The sequence below is a fragment of the Vanellus vanellus genome, assembly GCF_965231255.1.
Source record: "Vanellus vanellus genome assembly, chromosome: 3".
Lineage (NCBI taxonomy): Eukaryota > Metazoa > Chordata > Aves > Charadriiformes > Charadriidae > Vanellus > Vanellus vanellus.
In genome coordinates this window covers 55736731-55755666 of record NC_138907.1, presented here as the reverse complement: position 1 = coordinate 55755666, position 18936 = coordinate 55736731, and the positions used below count along the sequence as shown (strand labels likewise).

The 18936-nt window shown below is 35.3% G+C and overlaps 1 protein-coding gene across 1 annotated transcript in view; it reads right to left on the bottom strand.

Moving 5' to 3' along the window:
- The window catches only part of STXBP5 (syntaxin binding protein 5), a gene marked incomplete at its 5' end in the record, with an annotated part of 105871 nt that overhangs the window by 9066 nt on the left and 77869 nt on the right, over positions 1-18936 (bottom strand). Inside the window, 5 exons of the mRNA XM_082481873.1 lie at positions 63-302; positions 4363-4413; positions 11473-11520; positions 11614-11673; positions 15224-15289. Coding sequence (XP_082337999.1) covers positions 63-302; positions 4363-4413; positions 11473-11520; positions 11614-11673; positions 15224-15289 — 465 coding nt within the window. The remainder of the gene's footprint in view (positions 1-62; positions 303-4362; positions 4414-11472; positions 11521-11613; positions 11674-15223; positions 15290-18936) is intronic.

The following is an 18936-nucleotide window of genomic DNA, read 5'->3' as shown; positions in this document are numbered from 1 at the left end:
AAAACCCAAACATCATCATTAATACTTCAAAGTATACTTTAGCTCATCTGCTCTTTACTTACCACTAGGAGAAACAATTACTGGCTGAAGAAGTCTTTGCTCTCCTCCTGGGGGTAAATTCAATACAATGACAAGCACTGTACCCAGTGTGGTCCCAACCCACAGGCATGGGGAAGGTGATGTATCAGCCTTTCTTGTGAAAGTCTCACAAAAATGAAGAGCTGAAATTGCCTCGCGTGACTCTTTATCAATGCTAGTTACACTAGAACTCCGGGATCGACTGAAAGAGTTGTCTTTGACATCTGAAAATAAATCAGTATAATGAAAAAAAATGGCAAAATGCAAGCATTAAGAGAATTCAGATTTTGTTTTTCGTTCTTTAGCATGAAGTATATACTATCATTCTATTGATTATTACTCCTGTATTCTTCCTCAGTCATATTTCCGTCCAGGTCAGTTTTCAACACCGTATCCTGAACAAAGTGCCCAATCTTTTTTTGCAGAGGTTGCTGTTAGGTAATTGTCATGCATATTTCTGTCTTCTTGGGACAGAGAGTAACAGTTATCATCAAACAGGACTCCTCCTCTTAAAAAACTGAATTACAAACCTCTCTGCCAATTAGTTCATTTATCAGATTAAAAAACATTGGCTTCCACGGAACATGGTTTAGTAATCCTATGAAGATGCAACTATTTTAGTTTAAAAACAGCAGTGATACCCAGACATCATGATAATACGTAACCTGTAATGACTCACAATAATATTGTCACACTTTAGGAAAACTGTATGGAGGATGTCTAACAGGCTATTTATATACACCCAAACTTTTAGCAAAAGACACATCAAATGCTACCAAATGCCACCTGGCATCAGTATGCAAAGCTGAAGATTTCCATTTTAAATACTGTAGTGCCAGAAATGGCACTAAAGCTTTACAGGACATCTTGCTCACTACTTGGCAAACAAGGTTCTCGTAACAGAGAATGAATTCTAACATTAAAAAAGCTCAGATCAGTAAACATGCTGCTCCATTCTACCTGTGTGTGGTCTGTATGTGTGGTGATACTTAACACATCAGCATGTCTGAATTTATGCATTCACGCATTAATGCTTTACTTACCTCATCATTCCAAAACTTTAGCACAAGACAACCCTTACTAGTAAAAGTTTGATGCAATTTATATAATGATTTTTAAAGAAATAAGTTATTGTTTTGAACCTTTGGATAGGGTTTAGATACAATTAACATTTTTAAAGCGAGATTAAGAGCTAAATAGCAACATTTTAACCACATACTTTCTGGAAGTATCACTACACTAATGTCATTAAATTATTGCAGAACTTTCTACAAAGAACATCTAACATGCATTTGAAAAGCATGCAAACGAGATTTCAACTGACTAAATACAGACATCTACTCAACACAAACAGTGAATCTTCTCAGGAGATACTTGTCTCATTCCAACAAGGATAGGAAAATTATTGTCCTGCCAAATTTTAGCTAAGTCAAGTGTAAAACATGGATTATAGAAAGAAACTAAGTCAACCACTCAGATGTTGACATCCTAAGTTTTCACATTTAAAAAAAAAAAATCAAATCCAGGGTGAAACAATTAAAAAAATTGTTTTTATAATTCTTCTAATGACCACTACCTCTTAAGATGTTTGTTTCTTCAGGCTTGAATATTTGCTAACTTAATGTTTTTTCAACTCTTAACATGGATTAATCAGTCTGAATATAGTAATACATTAACTGCAACACAAAATTAAATGTGCATTTGTTGAGTTGCATCTGGCTGAATATTTGAAGAGCATGTGTACATAATCCAGAAACAATGGAATGGACAGGAAAAATCCCATAAAAATCTTGCCAGATAATACAGGAATTGTGGAGAGCAGACAACTTGTTCAGAAGAGAGAACTAAGAACAAAGAGGTTAACTGCTTTAGTACATATTATTTATCCTGAAGTCAAGGAAGACCCTATGGTTTAATGGATTAGTTTCAGACGAAGAGGAAGGACCAACAGTGTGATGACCCACTATGCACCACTTATCAGAAAGATGGAAAGATGAGGCTCTTGAGCAAGTAAACCAAAGGATAGGACCCAGTGGAATGGTACCTTAACCATCTGAATTACAACATTGAAAAGCAATGGTATAATGCAGACTAGAGTATGTTCAAGATAACTTGTTTTGGAAAATGGAAGATAAATACAGATCTAAAGACAGAAAAGTAATTTGAAAGAACAACATCATGGAAAAGTAGGTTTCAAGAAGCCATAGAAAATGAGAGAAAGAGATAAGGATAATGAACTTCAGAGAAAGGTATTTCAGCTGTTTCCTAGAGCCAGTAGATACGGCAGCATCAGTGACAAAAAATACAAGCAAGCTGACAATCTCTGAAGAACACTATAGAAAAGCTATCCCACTAGGAGAAAAGATAAAAGTAAAATAATAAAAAGAAATTGCTTAAGTTACTTACAGACCTGAAAACCTAGAAGAATTTTACACAGAACAAAATGAGGCATCTACACACGTGCAGAGCCAAGCAAAATCAGACAAAGGCTATTACAATTCTGAAGGTATGAACTATTTTATGAGTATAGCAGAAGATGACAAAAAAGTTTCCAATATTTCAGTAGAAAGAAGAGCAAATATTAAATAATATAGAAAATGCTGAAACTCTCAGGATTGGAAAATGCTGAATTTCAGCATTCTCTTTTCTCCAGTCTTCATTAAGAAAACTTCTAAGTACTTATTGCTATCAAAGAACTGGGAGTAAAACAGCAGCAGAATTAGAATGAATTGGATAACATTTAAGTACAAATGTGTTCCCGTTTGCAAAGTATGATAAAATTCACACTAAACTGAAATCATCCCTAAGCCATTAGTAAACATAGTAAGGATGAACAGAGACAGATTGAAAAGACAAATCAAATTTTTCTGCTCTTTCACGCCAACAAGGCCACAGTTAAATCCTTCTAGTTCTGGGCACAAGAGTTTTAGAAAAATGAGGAAAAATTCCAAAAGGAGATTATCAGAGGCCATCCTAGATTTAAACAGCATAACCTAAAAAAAGGAGAAGGAACTTAACTTCTTTTTATAAAATTATCTGCAAAAATGAAGATTAGAGATAAAATGACAGCTTTCAACAGTATAAAAGATGGCTAACAAAGATAAGGAGCCCTTGTTATCCTTGTTCATTGTGGAAAGGACACAGAAAAGTAAACGTGGAAGCAAGGAAGATTGATTAAATAACAGGAAATTTGTCTGACTACAGAACATTGGAACTTTCCGTCTGGGATTTTTCTAAAATCTTATTTATTGGAGGCTCGTGAATAGATGCGAGGTTAAATTGCCAGACATCTGGATCCTTGCCACAGCAATGGATTAAAGGATCTCTGAGGGTTCCTTCCAACTTCACATTTCTCTGAGTGGAGCAAGCCGCAATTTTAAATCAGGGTGGTCCAGCTCAGTTTCAGGATATCCCAGTGCCACGGACTCTTTCCTTGCCGATAGCAGCAGTTGTCAAATACACAGTCTGCAGCTGCCAGTCTGATCCTCGTCTGTCTTCTGCTGGGGTTGCGGTAGCAATTGTGCTGCAGGAGGGGGAGCGAGCTGTGGCAGGCAGAAGCCAGCTTTCACATGCAGGCTGCATCTGGTGCTGCAGGTCTACAGCTGCCCCCCATCATCTTTAGAGAAGAAGGCAGGGGAGCTAGAACCGATCTACACGCTGGCAGTCCACTTTTGATGACTAAGTACTAAAAAAATTAATAAATCTACTTATTTGCTGTTTTAGTTGTGCAAGACCTCACAACTGAGCTACGTATTATATAAAAAGGTACTGTGCTTTTTCAGGAAAAGTTACATTCTCAGACTGGTCATCCATCCAAACAGCTGTATATTATTGTCATTTAGAGAGAGTGGTCACAAGATAATTATCATTTTTAAAACTATGTCCAACTATTTGTTGAATGGACCTCAACATAAGGTATTTAATTTTTCAATTTAAAACGTAGTCCTAATGGTCCTAAACAGGCAGCAATTTTCCGTACATTATCTGCTTTTTCACACTTTTGCTATCACAGCACTACCAGTAAAGTGAGTGACAGATGCCTAAAAATTTTGACGAAAGTGTGATAAGCCATGTACAAGATTTGTAGGCTTACCTTATGATGACAGGAATGACATTTTGTGCCTGAGAGCCCCCAGAAAGAGCCGAATTAAAATTTTAGTTCTACACTTCAGATAAATGCAACATGAAGTCATGATAGTTTACATAAATTACAACTCTTTCTTTAACGTACATCGCATTCTGTAAAACAGTTTTAGAAGAATAAAATCAACTATGTAAACTTACCTAAATCAGGCTTTAACTCAGTTGGCAAACTTAGCTTCCTGGACATCTTTGCTGAAAAGTGAAGTATATCTTTTTTTTAAAGAGAATAAACATGACTCTGCTGGCCTTTATTTGCCTCTTTCCCAGTATTTGATATATAATTGCTTATTACATTAATTGCAGTACTTAACAGGATTTCTACTAAAGCAGAGCTTCACTTCCACAAGGGAGGGGTGCAAAGTAAAACATGGAAGATACCAAAATCCCCAAACACAGCATTTAATGACTTTTGCCAAGCTTCATTTCTCCTCAGGCTTCAGGCAGAACTTGATGGGTTGCATGTATTTTGCTTTGGCTCAACCTCAAGTTTTAGCTCCTCAGGTGAGAGGACAGAGTACAGACTATTGGCTACTGCAAGAACGTGCACTAAAGTTTACATAAAGTTAACATTACATCCCCTCTTCTTCTGGCCTACTTCCTGATCAAACTCGAGATATTTAAAATAGGGAAAAGATGAACTCTTATTATGCTAAAACACTAATGCACATGTGTAAAAAAACCTGGTAATCTGAGATGTAATCTGTAACTTCAGAAGAATGAAGACGTTACAGAGAATAATTATAAAAGCAGCAGCATACAAACACTTGCGATGCTGTCAAACAAAAGATAGTATAACTTGATAATATTGAAATAGCACTTGAACTCATCCCTGACTTGGAAAATTCTCCTTATAGGAATGGAAATCTTGTGGTCCATTTAAAATGCAGTGCGATACTAACAAATGCTGCTATAATAAAAGTCACCAGTAAACTAGTAGCCATACAACGTTCTTCTGCCTTTCTTTCAATAATTACTGGAGAAGGAATAATTTTGATGTTGCTTAACTGCTAGACCTGGGCTAGACTTTTAATTTTTTTCCCAGCCACATGCTTGAATTTTGATGTATCATTTAATTCTTCACTGTCTTGTAAGGGTAACAGTTCTCCACATAAAGTAGATGTTGAGAATAGCCTGATAATTCTAGGATTATGTTGTAATGGATACGAGTCATAAAGCAGCCTGAATCTTGCAGCTTCTCTCAGCTAAAAATGGAGTTAACTCATTCAAATTATCATTTTAACAGAAATAATTCAGTTTTCTACATATCCTGAAGAGCAGCATGTGATTTAAAGTTACTTCCACTCCTTCAAAAAGTTAAATACAATTATGCTCATTAATATTGCAAATGCTAGTTATCTGAATAGTTGAACGGTTTTATTCCTGTCATACATTATAAAAACTTGAAAGTAAGACTCCAGAAATAATCTTCTAATTTCCTTCATGTGTCAATGTTACAAAGTACGTCCTATTCAAATTAAACTGAAATTACTTACTCTGGCTGAAATGCTAGTGCTTTAACTTATTTTAGTGCAGGCTGAAACTGAAAAGTGCAGTCCCATTACATCTTTTTTACCCTCATCCTTGCACTGGCATCTGCCTATCTTAATGCTGAGGCCAAGCTCCTCAAAATTAAGTTTCTGCCAAGGGCTGTTTTTGACAAGATCAACTCCTGTTTCAGATCAGAGCTCAGCTATACAAACAGAAAACATGGTACAAAACACCACTAGTAACCAGGAGCCCATTTTTTTGCTGTCAGCTTGAACAGAGACCATGAAACCTCATTTGGAACTGTGAATTACAGGATGGGAGTTCTTCAACGTAAGATTTGTTTCCTATGTTAAACATGTAAATCATAAAAGCTGAGATACTGAAGTATGCACATCGAAAATAATTTGAGTGTTCCCCCCCTGCCCCCCCAGCTTTTTCCACGTGCGAATACCACCAATGTCTAGTTAACTTAGTCACTTTGAAGATCAGAGTGGTCACTTTTGGTTTTTCAAATAGAAATGTTTGACACAACTTTAACTTGGCAAAAACTAACCAACCAACCAACAAAAAAAAAAAAAAAGATACTAGGTAACAGGTAATATAGCAGGTAATAACAAGTGTGTTGGACTCTAAGAGTCAATCCAGTTTTAGCTTTTTGTTCCTTAGTGAAAGGCCACCTGCGTGAACTACGTTGATAAGGTAAAGTGAATTTGTCAGACATTTTCTACAAACACTGAACTATACCTCATTAATAAGACAAGAGGATACATGAATTGCTAAAAAGGACGTCATTGCTAGAAATTGTGAATGTGCTATGCAAAATAATATGTTTCAAAACATACATTAATGTCAAAAACCTCAATAATTCAAATGTAAATAGGAAATAAGAGCCTATTTAAGTAGCAGTAGTGCCATCTTGTGTTTAAAGAACAAAGTGCCTAAAGATGCAGTAAGAAAATAGGAATATTTTGCCAGCTAAACCTTTTTTAACTAACATTACTTACTATAAAACAAACCTGCTTGTATTCGTATCTGGCTTACGGTTTACAATAGTTTTGGAAAATTCAGTTTTAGCTATGCCTCAGATAAAAACAGCGACATGCTAGACAACTTCTCCAACACAAAAGATATACATCAGAGAAATGGAAAAGACAGGATGGAGATCTACAGAGATAGTGCTGATTGTCAGGCTTTTTACTCCAGTTGTACAACAGGGCTAAGGTGATGGTGACTGTTCCTCCTGGGTGTGGCTGACCTCAAGTACTAGCTGTCATATCAGAGTTTAATACCTCTGGTGGTGGTGGTTGCTGCAGCATTTACAGCCAAGCTACCCTTCCGCAGCTGCTGGGAGACAAGGAGAGAGAGAGACTGGAGAGCACCTCCTCACACTCTGCTGGCTTGATGTAACAATGACTATTTTGCCCGTGTTTACACCTACATTTAATACTCCTCTAAATTAGAAAACCTAGAGTCATACACAGGCACACACACATTCTTTATTGCTTATATATATAAAATTAAACAAGTATGATATAGAATTACGGTATTAGAGAACTGTCAAAAAATAACCTTCAGGATTCTTAGAGATTTCTCATAGGTCAGGCTTGAGGGGGCAGGCATTAAAATATGAAAGGTTACCTTGGCGTAGCGTTTTATATTTCAGCATAGCAGGCTCATCCAATTCAATGAAGACTACCTGAAGGCTGAGACATGACTGAACTATCAATAGGAAGCTGTGGCTTCAAAGTCATAGTTACGTTTTATCTGTGGTGGGTTACCCTGAGCTGATACTTTACAGTGTCTCGCACATCAGTTTGAAAGCTACAGAGTGATTTCTCATACATTCCCTGTTTAAGGAAACAGTCTAAACCCTCTAGAAAATATTCTAAAGATTATAAAGGAAACAAGTGTCTTGGTGTTTTGACAGACAAGAGAAGGTTACATAAAGCCTATTTCATTTAACATTTCATGAGAAATAACTAAGTAGCTTAGAATTTGTTAGACATCAAAGTTCCAAAATTATTCTCTATTTGACAACTGCACAGAAATGAAAAATTTATATTACCCATTTCAAGATGCTTAAAGAATTGAATATTGTAGTGGTGAGAGTACAATGCAGAAATAGATTAACAATGCTGAAATCTTGAAATTTGATATAAGCATAATAAAACGATTTTACAGGAGAACATAAGAGATGTACTTGACATAACAATGAGATCAAATTACTAAAAACACATTGGAAGAAACAGTCTTACTCTGGCATTAGGGAAAATGAGAACTTATGAGCATCTTAAGCTTTGATTCCATGAAAACAGCATTAACAGTCAATGACTAGCACTGTTTGAAATACTTAGGTGTACACTTAGAATGTAACAAATGTGAAAAACCTTATGTCAATAGTAACATCAGAGATAAAAGAAATTTGGAATTAATGCTACCCTGCTTAGATCTGCCTACTAATATTGTTTGCAATTGTTTTTAAATTTATGAACTGAAGAAAATAAAACATTTTTTTCCTGAAAAGTATTTGACATGTAGCTTACTAGAACAGTTCTGAAGGTCTTACAGTCTACAATATTTTGCATACACCTTTACTAAAGCTTCTTCCAGAAATAGATGTTACAATACGTCTTAGCTTCTGATCTGATTTGTAGCTATATATTTAGTCACATGTATCTCTTCATGTCAAATAATTAACCGACCAAAGTACGAGTAAAACAGCTTAAGATTTTGCTTCCACTGAAGCTGGATCACAATGCCTTTCTATAAGTGACACAGCATTAGAAATCAAACACTTCCTACCAATTCTTCTTCCTGTAAGTTCATCTACATTTGGTACACTTCTCTGTACTTCTTCACATCACATTATTTATACTTTCAAATATTTGCCATTCCTAAGAGAAATGGCTGCTTTTAATAATGGCCACAGTATTTTCTATGATCTCTAGAAATGCTTAGTTAAGCCAAGTATCTCCATACATCCAAGGTAATTGCAAATATTCCAAAGTTCACCTCTGATGCAAATAAAAGGGAAACATGAACCAAAAGCAACATATTCACAATAGGTCTTTAAATTGAGTTACTATCCGTTCCTTAGCACAGAACGGTCACAACTGAGTATTTAGAAAAAAACAGACCAACTGATCTTAACAGTATATAAGGCAAAGCTGCTGTGTTGGTACATGAAGCATTTACTTTTTATTTATGCTATTGTTGCAGTCTTAGATGGTTTTTGATCCTTTAATGAAGCAAGAATGATACTTCCTGCTACTGTCACTAATGATAGAAAACTGTAGAAACGAAGATGCCTCTATATAAGTTTCAATAAAGTGAATAAATTGTCAGCGGCTTCATATTTCTAAATGCATGTGTATTATGTTACCACCTTAAACCCTATCACTGAGATGAAATTACTTCTCACCTTGCAAGCAGTATTCCCTTACTCACTGCTCCTGTATGACAAAAACCACAGGAGTGATATTAACAGAAACTGAAATTATCAACGTAAATAATTCTTGTTCTGTTTTCAAATCCATTTGAAAGGTTACATTTCACACAGTGACAAAGAATGGAAGGAACTTGGACTGATTGCGCTATATGCCAGTGTGAAGAGCTACAACCATGCTACATACACCAAAGTCATCCATGTGAACACACCTGATGGTAAACTTATTTCTTACAACATGGTGAAGTCAATGACAGTGACACTCACATTTTACAAAACTCATTGTCCATTCAGATTTAGTTGGCAATTCAGTTTAAAACAATGAAATGGAAAAACATGCAACTATTAACAAGAAGTGTTTTACTTATGTGGAAAAGCTTAGAATGTAAGTTCAGAAAGAGCCATGCAGAGTAAACATGCCAGATAAGGTATAGAAAACATGTCAGTGAAAAAAAAAACCAAACATTCCATGCACGGCATCAAGCCACTCAAAACTAACAGAATGCAGATGAAATAATTAAGTTTCTTTAAACTTCCAATAAACCGCAAGTTACACAAATCACAGTATGGGCTGACTGGGAGACACTTATGAATTACATCAAATGCATTATTGTCTCAATTAACTCTACATTTAACTTATACCCTGAAGAATGCATTACTTGTAAACAAATGTTTTGCTTTTTTTAGCTGTGAAAAACATTCACAATACTTTCAGTTGAAAGGCTTCAAGCTGAAACAGATGTCAATAGTTCTATAGAATTATCATTAGCATTTTTTAATCAATGCTGTAACATTACTCTTTAAATAAATGAAAAAGATAATGAAGTCATACTCAAACACACTATGTTTTTTTGCACAAGATAGGCTGTCTTAAATTCAGAAGAAACTGCTTTGGGACAAAAGGGAAACATTACCTCATCAACAGGCATTGATACAACACGCACAAGATTAAGTGTGGTTTTTCTCATTAGAAGAACCGAACATAAGTTTCTAGTTAGCCTGAATTTCCTTTAGGAGAACATATTAATCATGTTATACTCATGTAATTATTTTTTTTTTTTTTTCCAATTACAGATGAATTGACATAGCATTCGTGACAGCCAGTTGCTTTCTGGAACTTCAGGCTTCCACTGTCTCAGAACTCATCTTCCCTACATTTCTGTTATCGCTGCAATGAAGGCTCAACATAGTACTGAGCAAAGGGCATATTCTTGCTGCTCTTAATTCTGTACCTCAGCTTCCAAAGATGAATTCATTGTACTCCCATTTATCTAACTGAATTTGGAATTATTCTTCTCAATTACTAAATTGCGATGAGAAGGTTTAATGGTTTAGGATAAAAGTTAAGTTGCCAAACAGCAAAGCAAAGGGAGACTACAGAAAAAGAAATCTCTTCCTCCCTACTCTTAACCTATAGTTCAATGCAACCTATGAAATAGTAGTTTAGCAAAAAGTTTTACTATATAAAGTAATTTCAACCTTTTGATCTGATTAACAAGAAGAAATGCAGTCCTCCTACAATGATATACTAATTTACTGAACAAAAACAAAGTGACCCATTAACACAGTGATTCTGAAATGAAAATAACCATATCCCAGTTAAGGAAGACTCCCTTTCCCAAAATTACATCATACAGACTCCTGCCTTCACTTATTTAATGACCCAGTTGCCAGAAGCAGAGTTAAATTTTCATTCCAATCATAAAAGGGTTCAATCTACCTGCATACAACATATTCCAAGGCAATTTTGTCATCAAGTTGTTGAGACACAAGGCTAGAGCTGGTAGGGTATTGTATCATTTTTGATGAAGAAAAGTAAATACAGTTCTGGAACCATAATGGGGTGTAGTTATATATATATGACCAAATTCTCCAGAGGATTAAATGAAAACACGATACTGCCTTTATCTTGGCCATAGTCATATGGAAATCTGACCATACGGCTATGAACGCAGCACATGAAATAGTCAGCCACGTGTTCTCAAAGTAAGCGTACCTTTGCAAAAGTAGTGGAATAATGTTGTGACTTGCATAGACTGAACTCTTAGTACAGATTAGAGTTTCACCCATCCAGAAAATAGAGAAGTGTAATTGTAAGATCAGAGAATTTAAACCATCATCATCTTTGATTTTCTTAAAAATTGTGCCCAGTGTATTTAGTACAGAAGCAACCCATAGAATTACCAATTAGCATAAAGAATGAAAAATTAATAACTTAATGCATTAAAATTTGATTTTATTTTTTTTTGCTGCTGGGTTAGTGTTGCATAGAATAAGGCACTAGATCAGGAACAGAGAAGAATTTTTCTAGTTCCTACCTATGTCATTGGCTACCATCTTGGAAAACTTTCTGCTTTTGGTCTTCACTGTAAATAATATTTCAATAAAAAAGATCAATCTAAGTGTATCAAAGGATGAACTGAAAAAAAATAAGACTATAGAAAAGAAAAATACTGTACCCTTTTCTATAAAATTATTCATTTTTTGATCATCATCAGAATTGTTTGGTGAACCAGAACCTGAGTGAAGACAGAATGAAACGGATATACAAACATGTATCTTTGACACAAACCCGATGTATTAATACAAGCTTTAAGTTCAAGGAAGATACAAAGACGTATTAAAATATCAAATACTGACACCAGTATCCTCTGTAGCTGTACTGGATACCACAAAGTCCAAATTATTTTGGTTTGACAAGAATTCTGCCCTATTGAGATTAACCACAAAAATTATAACACAAGGTACAATGTTGCACAGTGCAGCAAGTTTACCGATAGAAATATTTCCCTTATTGAATAAAATATTTACATTTAATAACTAGATTGCTGTCCTAATCACAGTTCCAGACACAAAAATTAACCTAAATTACGATTCACAGAACACTGCCATAACAATAAACTCAAGTTTTGAAAAATTTTTTTTTTTTCCAATGTAGTAAGTCACTGTTGGGCCACAGTTCAACTATTCTGCAGACAGCTCTGAGCCAAGGCTGCACTCTGGGATTTTTCTGAATCCTAAGTACTGAAAACCCAGTGGTGGCTATAGGCCACAACTTGAGGCTTACCCTTGTCATGAAATTAAAACAACTAAAAAATGCCAGATTTCATTGGACTTTATATTGTGGAAGTGTAAAATAAGAATAGAATGCAAGCATTTTGACACTCATGAACACAAACTTGTCAGTTTACAATGCTATACAATGTTTTACGGGTCAGATAAATGCCCCTGGAGCCTAAGCTTATTACTGTTTATCTTCTGTAGAAAAAGTAGGAGATAAGGCTATTATTTCTCCTGCATCTTCACAGTATTCCTATAGATCTGCATTATTAAAACTGTAGGATACTCTCCTAACTTGCATAGGCAGGTAGTCCTTTTCACAGTCCTCTCAACTGTACAAGCACGCACTGGAGGAAGTCTAATGGAAGTTAGCTTCCAGTTCTCTTCACCTGGGCACAGAAAGGTGGGAGAGGTGGAAGATTTAGATCACTTGAGCAAATGCAGACTTCAGCCCAAAGAGTGGCTGATCTGTTTTAGAGATCATATCGTAGCAGTCAAAGCCAATAACGCACTCAGTTACTCAGTTGCCAATCCCATCCTCCAATCTAAAGCCAGTAACAAGCAAACTTTTTGTGCTGGAGAACCTCTAGACTGCAGAAAGTTCATTTAAATCTGGACTCTCTCCTGCATCTCAAGCTCACCAATACTGTGCAGCTGATTTCTCTGAAGTGTCCTCTCTATATCCCCCAAAACGGAATGCCATTTTCAAGCTTCTCTCCAGTCTTGTGCTCTTCCCCATAAAAGATATAAAACTTAAACCAAACCTAAGGAACTGCAGCTTTTCTCTCTTCACAAAGATCACCAAATGATTTCCATATCAGGGAGGTACTTCCCTCTGAGTATTCTTCTCAAAGGAAAACTGGAAAAGCCTTATCTCACCAAGAGCTGGGAGGACAAGACAGAACTGAGGGAAGCAAGGCACAGTCCAACCCCACCACTTCAAGATTCTATTGTACAGGGGAATGCAACAGTACTTTTACACCCTCCGTCTTTTGTCTGTTCACTATTTTTGGTACTTCTTTGTCTTTACTATTTTGTGTGTACCTGAGACATTATATACTTTTTTCTCAGGTCTCCAAACTTCTAGATTTTATTCTAATATGAACTTACTTCAAAATAGTCTTCTCAGATAGCCAACTCATAAATTGGAGACTTACTGGAAATTTTCCTACCTCTGCAGGACTAGGAATTTCCCTCTAATTCTGTTTCCTTTCAGGATATCTGAATCCATCTATTTAAGTTGCCTCCTTTTTTGATCCTCTTAACTGACTTGCATCAAGTTTTAGCCTACTTCAGCTAGCACAACTCAGGAAGGAGGGAGGTAAACAGAGAGGGAGGGGAGGCAAATTTTAGTGTTAATTACATCTAGGATTTTTCCATATAAACCTTGATTTTCACCTTTGGGCTTGCTTTCATTGCACTGTTAGTGGAAACGGTGAATTGGGCTTTACTCCAAATTATGAAAGAAACCCTCTCATTCAAATTAAATAGTGTTTTAAGTTTTAACGGTATCAGTCAGAAGTGGTTTGAGCTGACATTTGAGTGACTTTGGAAAAAGGGAAAAAGAAATATCAATTAAGGGTTACATCTCATTAGTTGTTCATTGTACACATTTTATAGCAGTCTATCAGAAACTAGACTTACCCTGGACTTTTTGTCAAATTCAAACACCTAAGTAAGAATTATCATCAGGCCTCCTCAGTCTTGACAGAGAAAGTGATTTACTACAACTGCAGCACTACACAGCAAGTTGTTTACAAACATTGGTCTTGATATTTAAAAATGAAAGGGGAAAGATGCACTTTATTCTTAACACCACAAAAAATGCCTGCATTAAAAATTATGGTGAAGTTGACAAATTCAGCAAGCCAATACTTAGCATTACACAGGTTTGTCATGAAATTACATTTTCAGTTAAGACTTTAAAATTTCCAGCCAAATTTTCCTTTAATTATAAATAAATCTAATTCAGTTTAAGAAGGGGTTAGCCTAAAAGAAAATGACATTGACTGATATAGATGAGAGTTTTGCACAATTTAAAATTAACATCAAAAGACAGCAGTTGTCAAATCAGAAATTAAAATTTATGTTAAAATTTCTACTGGAGCTACAAGCAGGATTTTTTTTTATGAAGCTTTCAACTTGGCTTTGAAAGGAGTCTATCTTTAAATGCCTATATTGATTACCATTTTCACTACATTGCAAAGAGTACACAGACTACTTTAGGTACTTGAGTAAACCTGCAATTTTGTCCTTCACTCTAACTAACTTTAAGCAGCTTTGAATGAAAAAGCTAGTGGCATATTACTTGAAAAGTTTTTTCAGACTAACGGTGCAGATAAGCAACAAATGTTTAGCTACTACATGAAATATTCATCTCAAATACTATATACTGAAACACACTATTAAGTAGTTACATGGCTATAGCCTCAACTAATCAATATTAAACAAAATATTAAGCAGTATTACAATATTGCTGAAGCTTTCATTTAAGATAGTCACATACAGTAATAGCAAGTCAAAAAAAAAAAAAAGAGGGGGGAGTGTTAAATAGGGAACTCCTACTTTGTAAGGATGCTAGTTTCTGAAGACCTGATTCCAACAAAAACCAGCAGTTTACCACTTATGAGGAAGCAGAAGTAAACAGCTCTTTCTACAGAAATAATCTTTACCACTTCTGAGGACTTTGAAACACAGTCACATGAACTATTACAGGAATTTGTGCATCTCTTAACAAGGTTTCAAAATTCCACTGTGCAGTATGTTCCCTGAAGCATAAATACTTCTGATTCTATCTCTCTTCACTGATTTTTATGACATATCCCTATTGCATCTCTTAAATCAGCCTTGTTTTAAAAATGCAGTTGTGCAACACTGCCAAATTTATGACAGCTCAGTTTGTGAGAAGACAACAGGTTTTATATAATTACTTAAGCAGTAAGTGTTGACTTAAAGCATGCCATCTTCTGGACAAATAAGAAGCTGACAATCAGAGAAAGTTACGATTACCTGAAGTGGGTGATTTGCAGCGATCCTCTGGCACCATTGTACCTTCATTAATATCACAAAGACCTGCTGGAACACAAAACCAGTGTATAATAAATACAGCTTCTATTTTATCCTTTCTTCCACTGCAGTTAGGAACTTTACTGCTTATTAGCTACAAACCAGCCAGTTGTGATAGAATTTGTTACGTATTACTTTTTTTTTTTTAATCTGGACATTACCCACAATGACTGTAGAGTCACTTGCTCCTTCCTATTAAAGTTTTCCTTACAAAATATGCTTCCTCACATTTCAGTGAAAACCATCATATTTTCAGCATGACACTTATCAGAACAGTTAATTACATGCTATAGATAGGAATTATATTTGTACTTAATATGTATTTTGAAAAAAACCTAGTTATGAAAAATGTAATTGCAAAAGGAAGTCAGATGAAAGAGGATCTTGAAGATTACAACCACGCGTGCAATATGTGTGAAACTACAGTGCCTTTTTTCAAATTATTTTCCCACTGTTACAGTGATGTTCTTTGTATTTGCTGTTGCATTGCCAAGTTCATTTTCCAGCAAAACTCCTTACTGATGTCCTTTACAGAATTTTGGTTTGAGGGTGCTTATGGAAGTGTTCTTCCTTGTATGGAGGAATTTTACTGAATTCTTAATGGTCAAATCTGATCATCTGAATAACTGCAATATGTTAATATCTAAAAGTTCATTGCTTCCATTCCAGTGAAGGAAATAAAGCACAGGAGTCCACAATCAGATGCTAAAGATAGAAGTTGCCTCATAAGGGTCCTAAATATTATTCCATAGCACTCACTAGAAGTATACAAGGAATTTTTCTATTTTCCCTTTTGACAAGAAATTGCTGTCAAGAATGCCCACGAATAAGAAAATTGAATTTTATTGATATTTTAAGGGTAGTAATGCATCTTTACGTTTATGTAATAAAGTCTTCCTCCAGAAATTTCATGATGTGATACTAATGCAAACAAGCATGTAATACTTAACAGTAACAGTTAAGAAATATTTGTTAAAATGAAAGGTTTTTTTCATGCACACAAATATTTCAAATAGTCAAAAAGCTTGAGAGGTGTAATGGTTATGGCTAAGGCAACAAGGGCCTGCACATGCAAAGCCTGTTTATACAGCTGTATTCTACACATTCACTACTGCATCTGTACATATCTGTCAACAGACAACAAAAAAGGCAACAGAACTACTCTATCAAAAGTTTAGAATTTCAAAATACTAAAACATTTAAAGGAAAAAAAGGTTGTTCTGAAATATTGTATCAATGTGGAACATGTTAAAAAGTATGTTGCATTCACGCAGTTTCATTTATGCAAAGTAGTCTTTTTTTAAGATTACCAAGAGCATGTACAGCTTGAACCTCAAAAACCAGTGACTGGGATCAATGTGAAATTGTCAAACGACCTGAAGGCTTGGTTAAGCCTAACACTTAACAACAGTCCAGGAACGATTTCAATTCTAAAGTGTATGGTGAAATCCCAGGTGGAACCTATACCTTTCCACTACACAGAAGAAAAAAAAAGCAATGTATTTATTTATCTATCAGTAAATCAATGACCACTATGGGGTAATCTTGGTACATCTCTAACGATGTATGATTTGACCTCTGAGAACACCAAAGTTTTAGATGCACACGGGAGTCTAAATGTTCTGTATTAGACAGGGTTGTACAAAAAGATTAAAAAAAAAAAGAGGTGCTGCTCTCCTAACAAGCAATACAAGTTTTAGATTGTAGCAGTGCTGGAAGGACAAACCTGTACTGTGCTTATAGAAATATTTGTGTTTCTAGATCATGCTGCTTCAGCAGCCAAACTGTACAAATCTAAACATGCAGTACAGAAACTTAATTCCTCTTTCCCATAAAATATTTAATTCTTTATCTTCACAGGAAGAGTTTAACTTCTCACACTAGTTTTTCTATGAAAAGTGAAATCCTGCATTGACAGGAATAGGCTTTAGCCAAGAACGAAGTCTCACACCTGCATGCTTGATCTCTTTTTAAGATGTATATTAATCAAATCATAGCTGCAAAACATCTTAATGAATAACTCTTATCAATTGATCCAAAAGAAAACACCCAAAACATTCTCTTATCATAAACCTATACGCTAAATTTATACATTAGATAAGATTTATACCACTAAAGAGTGATTTATGACAATCATTATGGCACGTAAACCTTGGAAATCTAAGTATAGCCATTACTACTATTATTTAAGACAAAGAAGAAGGGATAGGAATAGTAATTTTATCTATCACGATATTAGTAATTAAACTAAGAGAATAACAAGAATAATCTGAGTTAAGTCCATGAGCTATGAGGTTCTGTCCCTGACCAATGAGAAGAAGAAACTGGTGTAACAATCGTTATTGCTGTTCATCTTAGAACCCCAGGTACCCTGATAGAAGCAGTACGTGCACCGGCAGTAAAACAGCTCTCATGGAAAAGTTCTGATTTCAGGCTTACGGTATATGTGCAAATTGCTATGGATTATATAAACAAATTGATCCAAGATTTTCCATTTCAGAACTGCAAAGACTACAACCTGACTGGAACACAAATAAATGGAAAAGTGACCATCTAATAAACTTTTAGCTTATGTCTCCAAACTCTTGTAGCAAGTAACTGGAAAAACAAAAAATGAATTAAAAAATCAAATTATGTCATTAAAGACAAAAATTACCATGTTGCACTAAAAACTCCCTAGAATTACAGTTGGAATTAACTGACAAACTTTCATGAGACATTTGCCAGTTTTTCAAATAAGCTTTAGGCAGATACATCTCTGAAGAAACTATAACTTGGCCGGAACTAGCCTAACAAAATCCAAACTAGAACTAGCTTGACAGGAAGATATAAAAGCTAGAGTTAAACACAATTAACCTGAAAAATGGAGTAAAAAAGTCACCAAATCCAACAATCAAACTTTCTGATTCAGTTCTGGACTTGGCTTAGGCACAGCTGATGTTAGTCTGGTTTAGTTGACATTTAAGTTAGAAATTCAAGTAGAGTCAACGTTCAGATCCAGTTGAAGGAGAAAGGGGGTAGGGAAAACAACTAGAAAAAGCAACACAGACGAGTTCTAGGCACGTATTTTCAGGTTTGACTGAACCTCAGTCTTGAAACCCTTGTAACTTACATTCAAAAAAAGGCTTTTTGATGTATAAAAGTAAAAAAGTCACATGTATGGAAGAGCTGCTTCTATCTTGTCAGAAACCTAAACTGCCTCTGGTAAAATTAAAAAATACTAACTTAAAGTTGTATTATATTGTACTAGTTTAGAAGTCACATAAAACCTTGTAACTCCCACCAAGAGTAAGTTGCAAAAGAGTTAAGACTGGTGTCCTATGTCAACTTAACTATGTAACTAAGCAAGGAAAAATAAGAGCTGTCCTAAGTTTTGGCGTATAGTCAGGACTATGGATTGTTTGATAATTTGGTACCAATATTGGCTTTCTTCTTAATGAGTCCTCTCGTACTTATAGCAAACAGTTTATCAAGCAAAAGTCTCTAAACGGTGTAAGCCTCCACTGTGTGTAGAGTTTTCATCACACTATAAAAGTTGTCATCGTCCCCCCCCCCCCCCGCTATTATGACCTGAAGGCAAAGGCTGACTTTGTTTTTATTCTTGACAGACACCTAATGACACTGTCTAGAAGGCCTTCAGAGAACATATATACTGC